The sequence below is a fragment of the Schistocerca serialis genome, chromosome 6 (genome assembly GCF_023864345.2).
Source record: "Schistocerca serialis cubense isolate TAMUIC-IGC-003099 chromosome 6, iqSchSeri2.2, whole genome shotgun sequence".
NCBI classification, from domain to species: Eukaryota; Metazoa; Arthropoda; class Insecta; order Orthoptera; family Acrididae; genus Schistocerca; species Schistocerca serialis.
This window is the reverse complement of record NC_064643.1, coordinates 130,367,696-130,386,612: the sequence shown is the minus strand read 5'-3', so window position 1 is coordinate 130,386,612 and position 18,917 is coordinate 130,367,696. Positions and strand designations below refer to the sequence as shown.

The following is an 18,917-nucleotide window of genomic DNA, read 5'->3' as shown; positions in this document are numbered from 1 at the left end:
CAGCTATTGAAATTGAGCAAATTGTGCCCAGCATCATGTTCTGCCACTTGGTGGTCAATTACGTTCTTTGGCATAGTTAGGTGATGGCCACTCATTTGGGTGAACAACTTGTTGGTTGTCATGCTCACATAAAGTGCTGTGCAGAGGGTGTCCTCCCCCTCCCGGGTGCCCCACATCTCTCTTTGTGAGTACCAGCCCTTGCAGCTGCACTAATTCCCTTTCTGAGCTGCAAGTGTATCCTACTATTCTTTTTCCTCTTGACCTTTCCATTGGATGGTTTTCATGCTGGTTCTGAATTGTGATTTTAAACACTAGTTTTGTATCCTGCCAATGTTCTACAACTTTTCATTAATTATGTGGTCACCTCGTTGGGACTGACTTGCCATTCATTTTCAAAATAATTTTCCATAAGTGCAGATTGTGCAGGGAGGGTCACCCATTTCATCATATATTCCACCTTTTTGTGCCTTTCTTTCGTAGTACCCTTCTTTTCATTTAAAGGTACTATGCCCAAAACCCAGCTTGGTACCATTCTGTTAGGGATGGGGAGCGGGTCAAGTATCTGCATGGGGGTAGCTCCTTGACCACACTGGGATTGCACTGTTGGTGCTTGAACTGGGAACTACCCATATAAGTCAAGGATTATGTGCCCATCATGACTGGGGTATGGGGAATCCTGGCAATGTTTCATTGTTGTACTGGTCAGGCTGCTGTGGTTAGGTGGCACTCGTGGGGAGAGTCCATATTTGGAGTGGGTAATACTAGGGTGATTCTTCTGCAATTTGCATTTCCCTCCAAGCAACACACTTTACACATGGCCATTCTCCAATACTCAGCGGTTATCATGCATTCTTTCGGAACTGTGCTGGTCCTGAAAGGGCATCTGGAGGGTTCTGTACTTTGGTTGATACAGATGATGTCGGCAAAATGGATTCCCCTTCGTACCTTGCTAAAGTTATGTCGATTTGACCACATTAATCCAGCCTCTCACCCCACCCTTTCTCCTGCTTGGGGACTTTAATGCACACCACCCCATGTGCTGAAGTTACGGCTTTTTAATTGACAAGCTTCTCACAGACCATGACATGTGCCTCTTTTAAGTGATATATCGCCTACCCACTTCGGTGCTGTGCATGGTGCCTTTTCAGCTATCAATCAAATGATCTCTTTCCCCTAATCTACCAATTCAGTGGTTCTTGCAGAACACCTTGTGACCCATCTTGTGGCAGCAGCAGCAGCAGCACTCTCTTCCTACCAGGCTCCCTTTCTACTGCAGAAGTGACAAGTTGAAGACATCCCCTTACCTTTCTTTCTCCACCAAACTGAATCCTGTAATGAACCCTTCACTGACTGGAAGCATTTGAGACTCTTGCCTCACCAAATAACATGGTCCCAGGCCTGGATTCAGTTCAGTCAAATGAGCCAACACCTGAATGTTCCCCAAAGGCATCAGGCTGTTCTACTGTCTTTGGCTCTAAGGTGCCTTTCCCTTGCAATGGTGAGACAGCATATTTGCCCCAATACTTATGGCAGACAAGAACCAAGCACATGTAGATAGTTGTCAGCTGATTAGCCTGACCAACGTACTCTGTAAGCTGTTTGAAAAGATGGTTGCCCGCAGATTATACAGAGTTCTTGAATCTTGGGGCCTCAACTGTGGTTTTAAGGAGGGGTGATCCACAACTGACCACCTGCTTAGGTTGGAAGCAGCAATCTGACAGTCTTATTCTAAATGCCAGCACTTTGCCACTTTGACCTGCATGAGGCATATGATACTGCTTAACGTCCTCATATTCTACTCAGCCTATATGACTGGGGATTTTGAGGTCCCCTACTGATCTTTATTTATCAGTTTTTATCCCACTGGTAGTTCCGGTTTGGAGTCAGCTCTTCACCTAGTTCCCCATGGGTCCAAGAGAATGGTGTCCTGCAGGGCTCTCTGTTGTGTCACTCGCTTCCTCATCGCTACTAATGGTCTAGTGACCTCTGTTGGGCCACTGATCGCCCCTGCATTGTATATTGACAGTTTTTGTGATTTATTGGACCCAGGTTTTATCCAGTCTGGACTATGATTGCCAGATTTATGGCTTGACAGCTCCTTCAACCTTAAAACTTTTACACCCAGCGTGCTTGTAGATATGTTTTTACATCCCCTAACATTATGTAATACCATTCGCTGCTGGGACCATGTGATGTATTCATGGCAGAGCTGACAGCTGTTACTAGAGCCATCCACTTTATTAAATGGGCCTCCCTTGACTGTTTTAATATTTACTGATTCAATGAGTAGTCTCCAGGCTATTGACCAATGATATTCTTGTCACTCTTTGGTATCTGCTATTCATAAGCTTCCCACTGACCTTCATTGTGTTGCCTGCTCAGCCGTCTTTCTCTGGATCCCAAGTCTTGTGGGTATCCTGGGGAATGAACTGGCTGACAGTTTAGCCACAGGAGAACTTACTCATTCCGTGTTCACTTTGCCGATTCCGGTTTCTGATTTACGGTTGCACATAAGATCTCTGCTTGTTCAGAGTGGCATCTTTTGGAGTACTGCCCCATCTAATAAACTTTGCACAATCAAGGAGACTGCTGCAGCATGGGACTCTTCTTTCCACTTCTTCTGGAAGGAATCCGTAGTCCTATGTTGTATCCACATCGGTCATACCAGATTAACCTCTGTTTTTCTTCTGTGTAACAGACATCCCCCACATTGTGATGTTGGAGTCTTACAGACAGTAGCTCATATTTCGGTGGAATGCCCCCTCCTTTGGCTTTCTGTGCTAAGTAAGGACTTAGGGCTCATTGCCCTAATATTGGCAGATGACTCTTGTATGGCGGAATTGGTTCTTGGTGGTTTTCATTCTCAGCTATAACTACCTCAGGAGGAAGGGCAGGACAGTTGGGGAGGGTGTTTCTCCCGCTGCATTCCTCCTGGAATAGGCCAATCTTTCATCCCTATTTTATTATGTTATAATTACTTTTAAATGTGGTTTGCCTCATTTCTGCTGCACCTAATTTCTATTCTTCGTGTTACACTTTAATAGTGGATGCCCTTGACTGTAATGAACAAGGGGTGGGACAGCTGTGGTTGAGATGTTTCTTAATGAGAGACTGTACACGAGAACAAACCCTCGGTGAGTTTGAAGTGGATCAATGTGTGGAAGTTGTCCTTTTCAATATTTACACTTCTCCTTTCTCTCAACAAAAGTGTTGATGTAAAATACAAAAGCTATAAATTTGACCATATTAATTTGTCAGTGGACCCAAAACATATTGAGCGGGCATGGATGTATGCAAATTCTTTTTTTCTCCATCATTAAAGTTATGTATGGAAATGGTTGTTGTGTACATCGTTTGATTTTTCTTCCTCATTTCTTTTGCTTTACAGATGGTAGTCCTCATGGCCCTAGCAGATGGAATTTCACAGGTGAAGGTGGGCCCAGTGACACAGCATACCGAAACAGCTATTTACATTGCAAAATCTCTAAGTGAGGTGAGTAATCATGTTTTCTATAAATATCCTTGTAATAACACTGATACAAATGTCACATTTGGAAACATGATTACAACAATATGACAAATCCATCCCAGATTTTCCTTTCTTTAACTGCAGTGTTGCTTGTTGCCATGTTATGCTGTAAAACTAAATTATTGCAGTATACAACAGAAAATCCTACAATTAAGGTAGTCAGTCATTTTACTGTCAGGAGAAAGAGAAAAACAAGAAAAGAGGAAAAGAAAGATTAGATTTGTACTTGTGATGGAGAGGAAAAGTAGTTCCTCTCAACGTCACATCGGCTGAGACAATAAACACAAAATGGTTCAGAAGTAAAAATAAATCAACATCCAAGATTAAAGTTCCAAACTACTTATAATGAGATGCACCATAAAAAGGCTAGTCCAGAAACTGTGTGCATTGCAGCTGCTATCCATGTCAAAGTTCACCGTATAGTGGTAGACAAGTATGGTTTATTTGAACAATACATTGTTCCACAACTGTGTCAAAGTTGTTTGTGAGGTCATCATACATTTTCACCTCAAACATGTGATGCATGGCACTTCAGTTTCCATAAAACTTGCTAACAATTGTGCCATTAGTTTACCACAAAGGCATGTGCATAGTTCATAAACTTGGCTGTCTCAGAAATACTGCTATCCTCTGTAGAGAATTAGATGATCTTTTTTCACATCTTTCATCAGTTAACTTCATCTGCAAATGACATCAAGGAGGTGGTGTGTATGTAGCACGCCAGACCCCTGAAGTGTAGCAGTAATACAGATAACAACACATTTATATCGAGCAACACATTGCAAATGTCGTGCAGATTGCAGAAGGCACAGTGTAATGTGTTAGTGTATATTTGATAAAAATGTATTGTCAGACTAAAGTAGAGGGGTATATTAAGTACGCAACAAAATCTGAGTTCCTTCCTTGGAGGGAAAAGGGATAGGTTGGGACAAACAGGTCACTCGGACCCTAGGATGGGAAAGATTAAAAAGGGAATATTGTTTATAAAACTATTTAGCTAACCAGAAGAATGCCAGGCAATCTGTAATTTTGTTTTTTTTTCTTTTGCTGTCCATACAGTCTTAATCCCCAGCTGACAAAAGTATATAATTCATGACTTATAATAGAGGGAAACATTCCACGTGGGAAAATATATCTAAAAACAAAGATGATGTGACTTATCAAACGAAGCGCTGGCAGGTCGATAGACACACAAACTAACACAGACAAACACACAAAATTCAAGCTTTCGCAACAAACTGTTGCCTCATGAGGAAAGAGGGAAGGAGAGGGAAAGACGAAAGGATGTGGGTTTTAATGGAGAGGGTAAGGAGTCATTCCAATCCCGGGAGCGGAAAGACTTACCTTAGGGGGAAAAAAGGACAGGTATACACTCGCGCGCGCGCACACACACACACACACACACACACACACACACACACACACACACACACACACACACCCATCCACACATATACAGACACAAGCAGACATATTTAAAGACAAAGAGTTTGGGCAGAGATGTCAGTCGAGGCGGAAGTGCAGAGGCAAAGATGTTATTGAATGACAGGTGAGGTATGAGTGGCGGCAACTTGAAATTAGCGGAGATTGAGGCCTGGTGGGTAATGGGAAGAGAGGATATATTGAAGAGCAAGTTTCCATCTCCGGAGTTCGGAAAGGTTGGTGTTAGTGGGAAGTATCCAGAGTATCCAGATAACCCGGACGGTGTAACACTGTGCCAAGATGTGCTGGTCGTGCACCAAGGCATGTTTAGCCACAGGGTGATCCTCATTACCAACAAACACTGTCTGCCTGTGTCCATTCATGCGAATGGACAGTTTGTTGCTGGTCATTCCCACATAGAATGCGTCACAGTGTAGGCAGGTCAGTTGGTAAATCACGTGGGTGCTTTCACACGTGGCTCTGCCTTTGATTGTGTACACCTTCCGGGTTACAGGACTGGAGTAGGTGGTGGTGGGAGGGTGCATGGGCCAGGTTTTACACCGGGGGCGGTTACAAGGGTAGGAGCCAGAGGGTAGGGAAGGTGGTTTGGGGATTTCATAGGGATGAACTAACAGGTTACGAAGGTTAGGTGGACGGCGGAAAGACACTCTTGGTGGAGTGGGGAGGATTTCATGAAGGATGGATCTCATTTCAGGGCAGGATTTGAGGAAGTTGCATCCCTGCTGGAGAGCCACATTCAGAGTCTGGTCCAGTCCCGGAAAGTATCCTGTCACAAGTGGGGCACTTTTGTGGTTCTTCTGTGGGATGTTCTGGGTTTGAGGGGATGAGGAAGTGGCTCTGGTTATTTGCTTCTGTACCAGGTCGGGAGGGTAGTTGCGGGATGCGAAAGCTGTTGTCAGGTTGTTGGTGTAATGGTTCAGGGATTCCGGACTGGAGCAGATTCGTTTGCCACGAAGACCTAGGCTGTAGGGAAGGGACCGTTTGATGTGGAATGGGTGGCAGCTGTCATAATGGAGGTACTGTTGCTGTTTGGTGTGTTTAATGTGGACCGACGTGTGAAGCTGGCCATTGGACAGATGGAGGTCAACGTCAAGGAAAGTGGCGTGGGATTTGGAGTAGGACCACGTGAATCCGATGGAACCAAAGGAGTTGAGGTTGGAGAGGAAATTCTGGAGTTCTTCACTGTGAGTCCAGATCATGAAGAAGTCATCAATAAATCTGTACCAAACTTTGGGTTGGCAGGCCTGGGTAACCAAGAAGGCTTCCTCTAAGCGACCCATGAATAGGTTGGCATACGAGGGGGTCATCCTGGTACCCATGGCTGTTCCCTTTAATTGTTGGTATGTCTGGCCTTCAAAAGTGAAGAAGTTGTGGGTCAGGATGAAGCTGGCGAAGGTAATGAGGAAAGAGGTTTTAGGTAGGGTGGCAGGTGATCATCGTGAAAGGAAGTGCTCCTTCGCAGCGAGGCCCTGGACGTGCGGAATATTTGTGTATAAGGAAGTGGCATCAATGGTTACAAGGATGGTTTCCGGGGGTAACAGATTGGGTAAGGATTCCAGGCGTTCGAGAAAGTGGTTGGTGTCTTTAATGAAGGATGGGAGACTGCATGTAATGGGTTGAAGGTGTTGATCTACGTAGGCAGAGATATGTTCTGTGGGGGCTTGGTAACCAGCTAGAATGGGGTGGCCGGGATGATTGGGTTTGTGAATTTTAGGAAGAAGGTAGAAGGTAGGGGTGCGGGTTGTCGGTGCGGTCAGGAGGTTGATGGAGTCAGGTGAAAGGTTTTGCAGGGGGCATAAGGTTCTGAGGATTCCTTGAAGCTCCGCCTGGACACCAGGAATGGGATTACCTTGGCAGACTTTGTATGTGGTGTTGTCTGAAAGCTGACGCAGTCCCTCGGCCACATACTCCTGACGATCAAGTGCGAGTGTATACCTGTCCTTTTTTTCCCCCTAAGGTAAGTCTTTCCGCTCCCGGGATTGGAATGACTCCTTACCCTCTCCCTTAAAACCCACATCCTTTCGTCTTTCCCTCTCCTTCCCTATTTCCTGATGAGGCAACAGTTTGTTGTGAAAGCTTGAATTTTGTGTGTTTGTTTGTGTTAGTTTGTGTGTCTATCGACCTGCCAGTACTTCGTTTGGTAAGTCACATCATCTTTGTTTTTAGGTATAATTCATGACTTAGTTAAATAATACTGAGTTTTACTGCTTCCTTGCGGTGTGTTGATCAACCACTATTTCCTTTTTACCATTGAATCTGAGACTGACTTTGAAATTTGATCTGTCTAGTTCCTGTATTATTTCTTGCAAACAGTACAATGCAATTGGGAAAACGAAGGTGGTTCAGCTTATTCCCTTGATGCACAGTACTTTCTTTGCACCTGGAGGAGTAGAAAATTTCTTTTATACAAAATGACAGCTTTAGAGCCTAGGTGTCTCCCCTACCCCCTCCAATGTGTTTCTGTGGACACCCATGTCTGTAAAATGAAAACTGAGTACCTGATGGTTGCACATAGTGTGTTCTGACAGTTCCTTTTTATAATCATTTTATTTAGATTAGTATGAGGGTAGTTCAATGAATAATGCCCCAAATGTTTTAGAGTTATTAATAAATGTAGGAAACAACTTTTAGGTGCTTGTAATTTGATGTTTCTTCTGCATGTGTGTCAAGTTTCTAACAATTCTGACAGGTAGCAGAGCCATAATGAATCATGAAAATGGCATACACACAAGACGCTCATTATAAGTAACATAGTTTAATTGAATTCTCGGTTGTGTAAAAGGAAACAGGAGTCGTCATTCATAAACATTCATGTGCAGAGTATGGCAATTTGCTAGGAGTGATTTCAAGTGATGAATTAAGAGCGTTAGTGCCAGGAAGTGCAGAAACAGAGCTCAGTGATCCGCTATGTTTAGGAGACTCTGTCATAGCCACTGCTGCTGAAACTTGAATCACTCTGTCTTCCATTTATTTGGAACACACATGGATTCTCTACAAAGAATACTTCGAAGACGAGAGTGTAATTCATGTAGAGAAAATATGGCCTCAAGCACAGGACAAGAGCTTTTACCAATGTGCAATATATGGTCTTAAACTTTGCTAACATAAGCTCATAGAATGTGACGGAGATTGTAGAAAATAGTACACATAAAAGAAATGTTGATTGATACTGTCAAAAATCCTCTCTCTTAAGAATAAATGTGTTCCAAAAAAAGAAATTGCAGGGCATTAATTACTGAGCAACTCTCATAAAATTTTAGAATACTCAGTCCTAATTTTGATAACATTCTAAACATTCTTTACTCCCCTTTATAACTTACCCTATTGCCCAGGTGGCTAAGCTAGTTCAATTTCTTATGTTAAGTTCACCCATGGTGAACATCTGCATGTAGATGTAGATGGTCTATGGGTAGTGTCTTTAATTACTAATTAAAATGTCCTGGGTCCCAAGTTAGAACCCAGTCATAGCTTAAATTTTAAAGAAACATCAGCAGCGGTGGCAGCCGAAGAGTTCCGGCATAAAAAAACATCATTCTGTCAATGACCTTCTCAGAGAGGTTGGAGGAGCAGGCTGAGTTTCATGGCACTCTCTTGCTTATAGGGCGAGAAACAGCTCTTTAAAACATGGAAGACTCAGAAATGATCAGTGGAATGAGGATGTAGAAGGCAGTGGAAACCAATGCATTAAAGACATAACGTGAACCCACAGGACATGTGGCCTCTAATTGAAAAAGTTTTGTGATGCACTCTCCCAATGGCAAAAGATGCCATATTAGTCCTCCATTCAGATCTCCAGGAGGGGACTGCCAAGGGGGAGGTGACCATGAGGAAAACATGAAATAATCAATGATCGGATTAACTTTCTAAGAGTCTGAGCATAGAATGTAAGAAATTTGAATGTAGTAGGAAAGCTAGAAAATCTGATGAAAAGGGAAAAATCAAAGGCTCAACGTAGGTGTAGTGGGGGTCAGTGAAGGGTAATGAAAAGGAGATAAGGATTTCTGGTCAGACGTATATAGGGTAATATCAACAGCAGCAGAAAATGGAATAGAAGGATTGGGATTCGTTATTGATAGAAAGATTGGGCAGAGAGTAAGTTACTGTGAACAGTTCAGTGATAGGGTTGTTCTCATTAGAATTGATGCAAACTGACGACAATAGTTCAGGTACACATACCAACATTGCAAGTAGCAGATGAATATAAAGTTTATGAGGCTATTGAATGGTTAATTCAGTATGTAAAGGGGGATGGAAATCTAATAGTTGGGGGGTATCTGAATGTGGTTGCAGGTGAAAAAATAGAAGAAAGGGCTACGGGAGAGTATGGGCTTGGCAGTAGGAATGAGAAAGTAGAAACACTAATTGAGTCCTGTACTAAATTTCAGATCTTAATAGTGAAGACCCTGTTCAAAAATCATAATGGGTGATATACTTTGAAAAGATCCAGAGGCAAGGGACGGTTCCAGCTGGATTATGTCATGGTCAGTCAGAGATTCTGAAATCAGATACTGGAATGTTAGGTGTACCCAGGTGCGGATATAGACTCAGATAATACTTTAGTAATGACGAAGAGTAAATTGAAGTTCGTGAATAGTCCGAAAGAATCAATGTGGAAGGAAGTTGGATACTGTAATACTGAGGGATGATGAGGCACATTTGAAGTTCACTAAAGATGTGGACACTGCAATAAGGAAAACCAGAGTAGGCAGTTCAGCCGAAGAGAAATGTACATCTCTGAAAAGAGCATTCACAGATGTTGGACAGTCAAACGTAGGTACACTGGTAATAAACTTTGGGTAACAGATGAAATGGTTAAATTGGTCAACGAAAAAGGTATATAAATGTTCAGGGAAATGAGAGGAATAGAGCAATACATGGTGCAGTCACATTATGACCACTGTCTATATTTGTCAACCTGCAGTAACCTCTCCCAGATGGCCAGTGGCAGCTCTAGCAGTGGAGGGTATATAAAGCATTTCAAGGTGCTGAAAACAGTGCAGTCATTATTGTTCGGTTGAAATGGGGCAATTTATCTGACATCCAAAAGGGCATGATCATTGGCTTCAGGGCCGAGGATGGAAGCATTTCCAAAAGTACTAAGTTTATGAACTGTTTGTGTGCTGCTGTAGTTAAAGCAAATTGTTAAAAAAATCAAAATGTCACTATCCAAAACTGGTGCCAAGGCAACCGTGGTGTTCTAAGGGCCATAAATGACAGCTGAACAACAGCTGTGGAGAGGTGTACAGGCAAATAGATGCCCAACTGTTCAGCAACTGATGGCCAAGATGAACCAAGGGGCAACCTGAACAACTGTTCGGTGCGGGCCTCCACATCAGGCACCTGGTTCATGCACCCGTGCTGACTGCTGTTCAGCAGTGACAAAGGCTGGAATTGGAATTCCAATTCCACAACTGGATGTCAGCTGACTGGCAACAGATGGCTATTTCAGATAAATCTCATTTTGTGCCCCATTGGACAGATGGCAAACACGCTGCAACAATTGTCAGAAGGGTCCAGGCCAGAGGTGGATGAATTAAGGTCTGGAGAATGTTTTTGTGGCATTCCCTGGGTGATCCCATCATTCTGGAAGCCACAGTGGATCAACAAAAGCATGCATCTATCCTTGGAGACCATGTTCAGCCCTACATGCAGTGTGTTTTTCCTTGGCATGATGGCATATACCAGCAGGACAATGCAGTGTGTATACAGTTTGTAGTATATGTGCATGGTTTGAAAAGTACCAGGATGAGTTTACCATACTCCCATGGCTACCATACTCATGGATTTGAGCCCAATGAAGAATCTGTGGGATCATCTCGACTGGGCTGTTCGTTCCATCAATCCTCAGCCTAGAAATCTAGTGCAGTGAGTCCTGGCACTGGAGCTCACCAGGGTCCACCTTCCTGTTGGTTCCTCTCAGAACCTCACTCTCTCTCTTCCTGCACGTCTTGCAGCAATCTGCATGGCAAAAGGTGGTTATTCAGGCTGTTGACAGGCGGTCACATTAATGTAACTGTACGGTATATAAATCATTTAGGAATTAAATATAGCAAGTGCAGGGCAGCCAAAGCAAAACTGCTACAGGAAAGATGTGAAGAAATTGAAAAAGAAATGATCACTGGAAGGCTGACTCGGCACATAAAAAAGTCAAAACAACCTCCGGTGAAATTAAAAGCAAGGTTGGCAACATTAAGAGTGCAATGGGAATTCCAGTGTTACACACAAGAGAGGGGGGAGGGAGAGAGAGAGGGAGGGGGAGGGAGAGAGAGAGAGAGAGAGAGAGAGAGAGAGAGAATAGATTTTGGGGGGGGGGGAATACATTGAAGGTGTTGGTGAGGGGGGAGTACTTGTCTGATGGGATGATACGAGAAGAAATTGGAGTCAACATGGAAGAGATGGTCAGAATTTAAAAGAGCTCTGAAAGACTTGAGATCAACTAAGGCAGAAAGGATAGATAACATTCCATTGGAATTTCTAAACTAATTGAGAGAAATGGCAACCAATGTTGGTGTGTAGAATCCAAGACTGGCGACGTACCTTCAGACTTTCAGAAAAATCCCATCCACACAATTTAGAATATAGTAAGGACACACAAAAGCGAAAAGTACCACACGATCAGTTGTTAAAGTTGTTGCATCCAGGCTCCTTACCAGAATAATATACAGAAGAATGGAAAAGAAAATTGAGGAACAGTTAGATGACAATCAGTTTAAGAAAGGTAAAGGCACCACAGAGACAATGCTGACATTGTGCTTGATAATGGAAGCAAGGCTGGAGAGAAATAAAGGTATGCTCATAGGATTTGTTGACCTAGTAAAATCTAAAATGGTGAAAGAGGTTTGAAATTCTGAGAAAAAAAGGAAGTAAGCTATAGGGAGACAGTCCTATGTTCAGTCAATTCATAGTTTCTCAAGGCCATTTTGTACAGATTTTCTTGAAACTGGAGTCAAAAGCTTTCTCATAATACATGGATAATTGACAGAGCAGTAAGTCATAACCATTGTTCGAGCCTGTAATTTCCTTTGTGACTTTCAAATGGACCATTGTAATGTCTGCATGAAAATCCAGCTTGTTAATATGTTTGTCAGATTGAAACCCAATGTTCTTTCTCGTGGTTGGTGATGTTGCTGCAGCCAGAGCTCACTGCAGAGTCGTAGAGGTCACTCGTACATCAGTGCTCTGAGGTACATGCATTTACTAAACAATAGTCCCTTAGACCAGTATAATTTACTAAACAGTTTAGTGAAATAATTTATAAACTGGATAAATAAATCCTGTGGATTTAATAATGTTGTTGAAACAGGAGAATTGTTCTAAATCCAGTAGATATTTATTGCAAGTAGTTCACACGATTGTGATTCATGGCTCTATCTAGTCATAGATTCAAATGAAAACAAAGATATATAATTAATGTAGATGACAGAGCACTGTAAATAGAATATGTGCTTTGGAAAGATCCTTTAAAAACCCATGAATCGAGAAATTCTAAAGCAAGCACTCGTAGTCAGACAGCACAATTTCTCAGTGTTTCTTGCAAGATTAAAATGACGCTCAATATCCTAAACAATTACTTCAAAAACGAATAAAAAAGTTCATCACATGATGCAAGTCTCAATACAAACAGCTGCTAAATAATTAAAGATATCAGCTGTCTCGAGTCTCGCATATAATGTCCTTATTGTTGCTCCTCGAACTCAATCACCAAAATCCAATGTCAAATATTTTTAAGTCAAATGATTTGTACCCAAACAAAGCTGCTTCACTGCCCAGACAATCTCGACTACCATCAAGCACATCCACTGACACAGTACCATTTGCAAAAGACAAAACCTTTCTTTTCGAAAGAATGAAACCAGAAGACCAGTGTCCACATATGCACTGCTTCTCTCCCTTAAAGCACGCACACACACGCACGCACATGCACGCACACACACACACACACACACACACACACACACACACACTCTCTCTCTCTCTCTCTCTCTCTCTCTCTCTCTCTCTCTCTCTCTCTCATTTTGCGACCTCTCACTAAAAAAAAGTGTTATATAAAGTTTTTAGCAAAATCTCTAAACGTGCTTGCATCTGTTTTTAAAATATGAACTAGTTAAGTTACAGTTATACGTATGACCAGCTTTAGCAAACTGTCGTTCTGACCTCTAGATATATTTGCTTTCATGCAAATGTTAATCTTTTTCTTATACACACTTCCATAGCTTTTTAATATAACTTCTTTTTATGACTAGTTACACAATCATTTAAAGCATATTTAATAGTTGGCTGTAGATATTATCTGGCAAGGCACAGTGAGGAACTAGGTAACTCATTCTGCCCTCACACTACATGTAGCTTGTGGAGGATTTGACTGTGGCACATTTGCATATCTATATTTTAGGAAACCAATTGTAACTTAATATACATCCACGATTTGGAATGTAGCTTGTTCTGATGTTTGCTGATGTAATCAGCTTTCGTTTGATACCTTATATTATGTGATGCTCCAGTGGTTTAATTTTCCAGCATAATATTCATAATTAAAAACAGTTGTAACTTTCTTAATACTTACTGTAGAACTATACTTGCCACTGGTTTCCATTTTTGTGAATTAAGTGTTGTTACGGCAGTGTTCCAGTTTTTCAGGAATTGTACTACTATGATACTCTGCAAATAATTTTGCTAGTTTGTTTCACTTTTCCTCCAGCTTTAATCTTCACTGCTGAGAAACCTTTTTGAGGCACCTTTATTTACTTCAGACATATTTGTGCCACATCTGGCATAATTTTGAAACTATATTATTTTCATTATTCACCATCTGTGCTGTATATTGTGCTATACAGACATTTAAAGAAATAGTAGAATCCTCAATACTATAATGTAATTTTGTATGTCATCTGATGCTATTTTTGTTTGCAGGCAAAATTCAACATCATTAAGCAAGGACCACATTCAAACATCATAGAGTGCACTGGAATAGGCCTGCTTAATCCTGTTTAATAGCCAGCTGTGATCATAATATTGAAATAATGTGTGGCATTATCCTAATTATTTTGGAAACAGATGAAGTTCCCTTTTTTAATATCTCATATTTATTCCTATAATAACATATGTTGAACATATGACTTATGTGCCCAAAAAACTGATATCTTACTACTAGTGGTATCATTAAAAGAAACCTTATTCTTGTTTGCTGATTGTGATAAGCAAAGCTGCGTGAAATATACTCTCTTCAAGTACCAAAATTGTGTTGTCTTTATTCCTTCACTTCCTTGTGCTAGTTTTGTAGCCCAGTACAAATAGCTATATATTGAGTAAATGACATAATGTAAGTGTTAGTGTAGAATAATAATTAGTACATATATTTTAAAAAAATTGTGGAAGGAAGGGTCGCAGCCGGAGACAGATAATTTGATGGTAAGGCCATTGGGGGGCATTCCATGAGCCAAGCAACAACGCAGGAACAGTACTTGGGGCTATGGATAAGGAAACTTCGTGTATTGATGCAGATGGAAACAGAAAGGATCATGGTGGTGGATAAAAACACGTAAATATAAGTAGATAAAATTGATAACAAGTGCTTCTTCTGACCTTGATGCATGGGCAGTTAGGATAAATGATTGTCTTAAAGTACAGATACTCTTCAGGGGAAATCGGAAAAAGTAATGACACCAGGACAAATGTTTCTAAGAGGAGTTACCAGAGATGATCTGGAATCAAATTTATAATGAGACAAATACTAACATAAATTTAATCTATTCCATAATAAATTTGTATCATTATTTGAAAATAGCTTTGCATGAAACCTAATCAGAAAGGACATTAAACAACCATATAAAAATCATGGGTCACTAAAGGAATTAAAGTAAACTATCTGTTTGCAAGAACAAGTAGAGATTATGCAGTTGTTGCACACTACAGAAACTCCGCAAAGTTCCTAAGAAAAATTATTAGAAAATCAAGGAATGTGCACAAGTCAGACATCAGTAATCGATTAGTAGATTTAAGGCCATATGGAATTCGTTACAAATCTCAGTGACTGAGAAGTCACAGATATCATAATAACTACTTTACAGAGTCTGGGTGCGATTTCAGTTACAGCTAGGAGTAACAAGAAGCATTTTACTTCAATGCCATGTGCCATCTGATGGCTTAAGTTTGTAATACTGTTTTTGCGACGCGCTATCGAGTCAAACTTTCTGCGACAAGTTGCAAACAGAAACTAAAAAGAGCAGTTAATATTAGACGCCTTATGCCATCTGTTGACGCGTGTCTGTACTTCGTTCTAAGAACCTCGTGTCTCACGATAAGGATGTATCACAGACTTACGGTCAAAAAAGTGAACCAAGAAGCTAATTTGCTCTGAGAAAAATGTTATGGTTGAGAAGTGGTGCAGCCAACGAATGTGAATGCCAAATAACGGTTGTGCTAGTAAGTAGACCTATAGCGTAGCCTAGAATTTTTGTGGCATCTCGAAAAACACTTTTCATTGTATGGTGTGCGTACTGTAAGACCTTCGGTACACACACCATCAGATTATTTGACTTGTTGCTCTAACGAAGTAGGCGACTGTCAGCAATATGTCTCGTGGTCTTATCGTGGCATGTTTATCTTCTGCCGTTAGGTCAGACGATAGAAATGCCACTTGCACGCTTAGAGTAGCAGATTGACGGTGACCAACTTTAAACAGAACTTGATTAATTTTCACACACATTTATTAAAATAATAACAAGCATAAAAATAACTTAAATTGGTTCTGGATGCTATTTACAATTGACAATCTGAAGTTCCTTTGGTGTTGGTACGTTACTCTTATTCTCACATATCTCTTATACTTGACAGAGTTTCTATTCATTTATCTTCATGGCTATGTACAGGAATATGGTAAGCTTATTAGGTTCAGACTGAAACTTGACTATAGACTGGTACAGACAAATGCAGACTGACTAATCGGAGGTCTGTACACTCGTTATAAGACCTCGTGCGTTCATGTATCACTGCGCGAGTGTAATCCGAGAGGAGAAAAGGTTCTACGTTAGCAGCAATCTCATTGGCTGCGTTACATATTAATACGCGGATCGGCGGAAGCAGAATGAACTATGTACACAACACATTGTAAAAGCTAAACCAGCAAGGTTAATTCAGAAAACAGATAATGGATAAGGCTCCGATGAGTATTTTGTTGTGTATTACACACACTCATACAATGAAAAAAATTACCAAAAATGCAATCTGGTGTCTACTGTGTAACTTTTATGTAATGTTTAACAACTGTATTCACAACACAGATATTTTTTTCCATCAGTACAATACGCAGTTAAACTTTTGTCTATATTTTCAAATATTGCATTAATACCATTCCCAACATCCACTTTTAACTGTAAGATTAGTATTTTTGGCTGTTTTCACTTGCACATTATCAACCTAAGAACACGAAACCCTCCAACCTACCCTAGACCTTGTGCTACACTACGGGTCAGTCTACCGTCACAACCATCATTCAAGGCAGGGGGGATGGACGGATCAATATCACACTCTAGCAAGTCTTCATCATTAAATACAGGGCAGAAAATTTGGGGTATGAGATGGCTTAGACAAGGTGAGAATGGAATTTTCATTACTCACTCACAGTGTAGCTCACATTGATAACCCCTTTCATATAACATAATGACTTCAATGACACACTGTACCAATACTCATGTTGCACACACATGTTATCAATTACGGCTGTTTTACGCTGCGTGTTCTTAAAGAGCCGTCTTTAATCTTCCCGATTATCTCTTCTACATGAGGATGGGAGTGCCGTCTGAAAACCATGAGGATTATTAAACTTTTATACTGCTGCTAATTAGTAGTAATATAATTCATACTGTACAATGGTTGTGACAGTGGATGAGTGGGAGGAGGTATCACATTTTGTATAATCGACATCCCAACATTCATTCACAAAGTTAGAAACTGACCTCACTCCTGACGAAGATGGCGTAAAGATGCTGCGGCAACTTCTCCAGTTGTGCTGTAAATCATATTTTGAATTATCGCTGTATTGAGTGGCTTAAAATAGGGTTCAGATACATGAGAACATAACAACATGATTAGAATACGTATTCTAACCATTAACTCTTATGGTACAGTATGGTAATTTGTGTTCTGATTCTCAGCGTCACATTATCAATATTTTCACACTTGGTCCATTAATATAAAACTAAAGAAGAACATATAAAGTAAAACATATGTACTACTGATTGTTTTGTTGAGATGAAATTTTGTCTGTGGGCAAACGTATCTTCTGTTTATCCTGTAACAGCAGAGGAAGAATCATTGGAATTATTAATAATATCATTTCACATAACTTTTTGTCAGTTGGCATACTGAAACGTTAGCCTTAAGTCCTGACACGTTGTTGGCTATTCAGGCGAGAACATATTTCTTAATTGTATTGACACAGTTCACTTCATGCTTGACAACGTAACATTACGGTGATAAATTGCGTAAAGCTCCGGAGCCTCAGAAATGACGTAAAACGCATAATTAGCAAAAATCACAGAAATAGCTTTAGTGAAGTGCAGAGGGATAAGAGTTGTGAATTCGTTAACTGTGATTCTTAAGTGTGACAAATTTCAGTTAGGACTCACAGTTACCGAAAAGTAGCATTCACAGATATCACTGATATCACAAAATCACAGTTTAGCCCATTCCTATAGCTCTGCTTAGCGAGTTTCTTCTCCTGTCTCCACTCGGTTGTTCAACAACCTGTTCGAAAGCTGCTGGCCTGGGCCACAAAACACCCATCTGCCTGAAGATACCTGTTGCTTTCACTTCTGGGAACCCTACTCCTCTACCTGAATGTGCCCCGGTATACAGGGTGTATCTCGAAGAATCATCAGATTTTTAAAAAAAATAAATAAATAAATAAAAAAATGACTATTATATAATTTGAAATGTGTGTGTGAACAACGTACTGTTGGAAAGGGCAAAACTCTCGAGTTTTACATTGTTCCCACTAGGCAGCAGCAGGGTGCGCCCAGTTAAGGGAACCACACCATGGTTCAGGTCGGAAAACATCGATTTTCGGTTTCCATTATATTTTGACAAATTAAGGTTTTATGTAAGTACTCTGAAATGGATTTTGCTGAAATTTTTTGAGCATTTAAAGGGCATTTTGCTACCACATGTGTGTATATGTCACGCCCACTTTTCTGTCACCCACTTTTCTGCATATATTTTAGATCTTTATGTCTCCTACATTGCACGTTAGGGTTTTTTTTTTTACTTCCGAGTGTGTTGGCTATTCTTGGAATGCAACGATTGGTATTCTTTTATTTCTGCTGTTTGTAAACAACACTCTTTCAAACACGCGGTTAGTTTTGTTCAAGTGTGATTGCGAGTAGTTTTTATACTTACATTTGCAGTGCTTGTTTATGTGTGTTTTGTTGTGTTTATTGAAGATGACGAAACGTAAAGGCATTTTCAAGAAACGACAATTTAGAGGAAACAATTTTAGAAAGCTTTCTGTACAAGAGGTTATGTTGCCTGGTAACGATGTTTCTAATTGTAATTTTTCAACAAGTGCATTGTCAAAAACGCTCTCTCCATTTCAAGAGAGTTTCAACGAATTTACTGTAAGTGACAAGGGGTGCAGCAATGTTATTATAAATTTGAGAATATTATCAGATGTAATTTTTAAATTTGTACAATGCAGACAGTGTGGTGAGCCACAGAGTGAAAATTTGTGTACGGTACACCAAATATTTGGGCGGTGGTGACAGTAAGCCATACAACAATGTGGTGAACTCTAAGCCAGATAGAGGTGCCATTATTAGCAATTAGAATGTATACCCTTTGTAACTGCATTCAATAGCTCTTGCGAAGACAGCTACAGTGATAATAGCGTTTGTTGATGTTGACGTTGAAGCCTATCCAAACCAAAATTCGAGAAATGACCTGGAATGTG

The 18,917-nt window shown here is 40.6% G+C and overlaps 1 protein-coding gene across 1 annotated transcript in view; it reads left to right on the top strand.

Annotated features, from left to right (window-relative positions):
• LOC126484462 (RNA 3'-terminal phosphate cyclase) overlaps window positions 1-14,208 on the top strand; it is an 88,503-nt gene extending 74,295 nt beyond the window's left edge. Inside the window, exons 9-10 of the mRNA XM_050107988.1 lie at window positions 3,389-3,493; window positions 13,883-14,208. Of these exons, the coding sequence (XP_049963945.1) occupies window positions 3,389-3,493; window positions 13,883-13,963 (186 nt within the window). The 3' untranslated portion in view covers window positions 13,964-14,208. The remainder of the gene's footprint in view (window positions 1-3,388; window positions 3,494-13,882) is intronic.
• The last annotated feature ends 4,709 nt before the right edge of the window (window positions 14,209-18,917 follow it).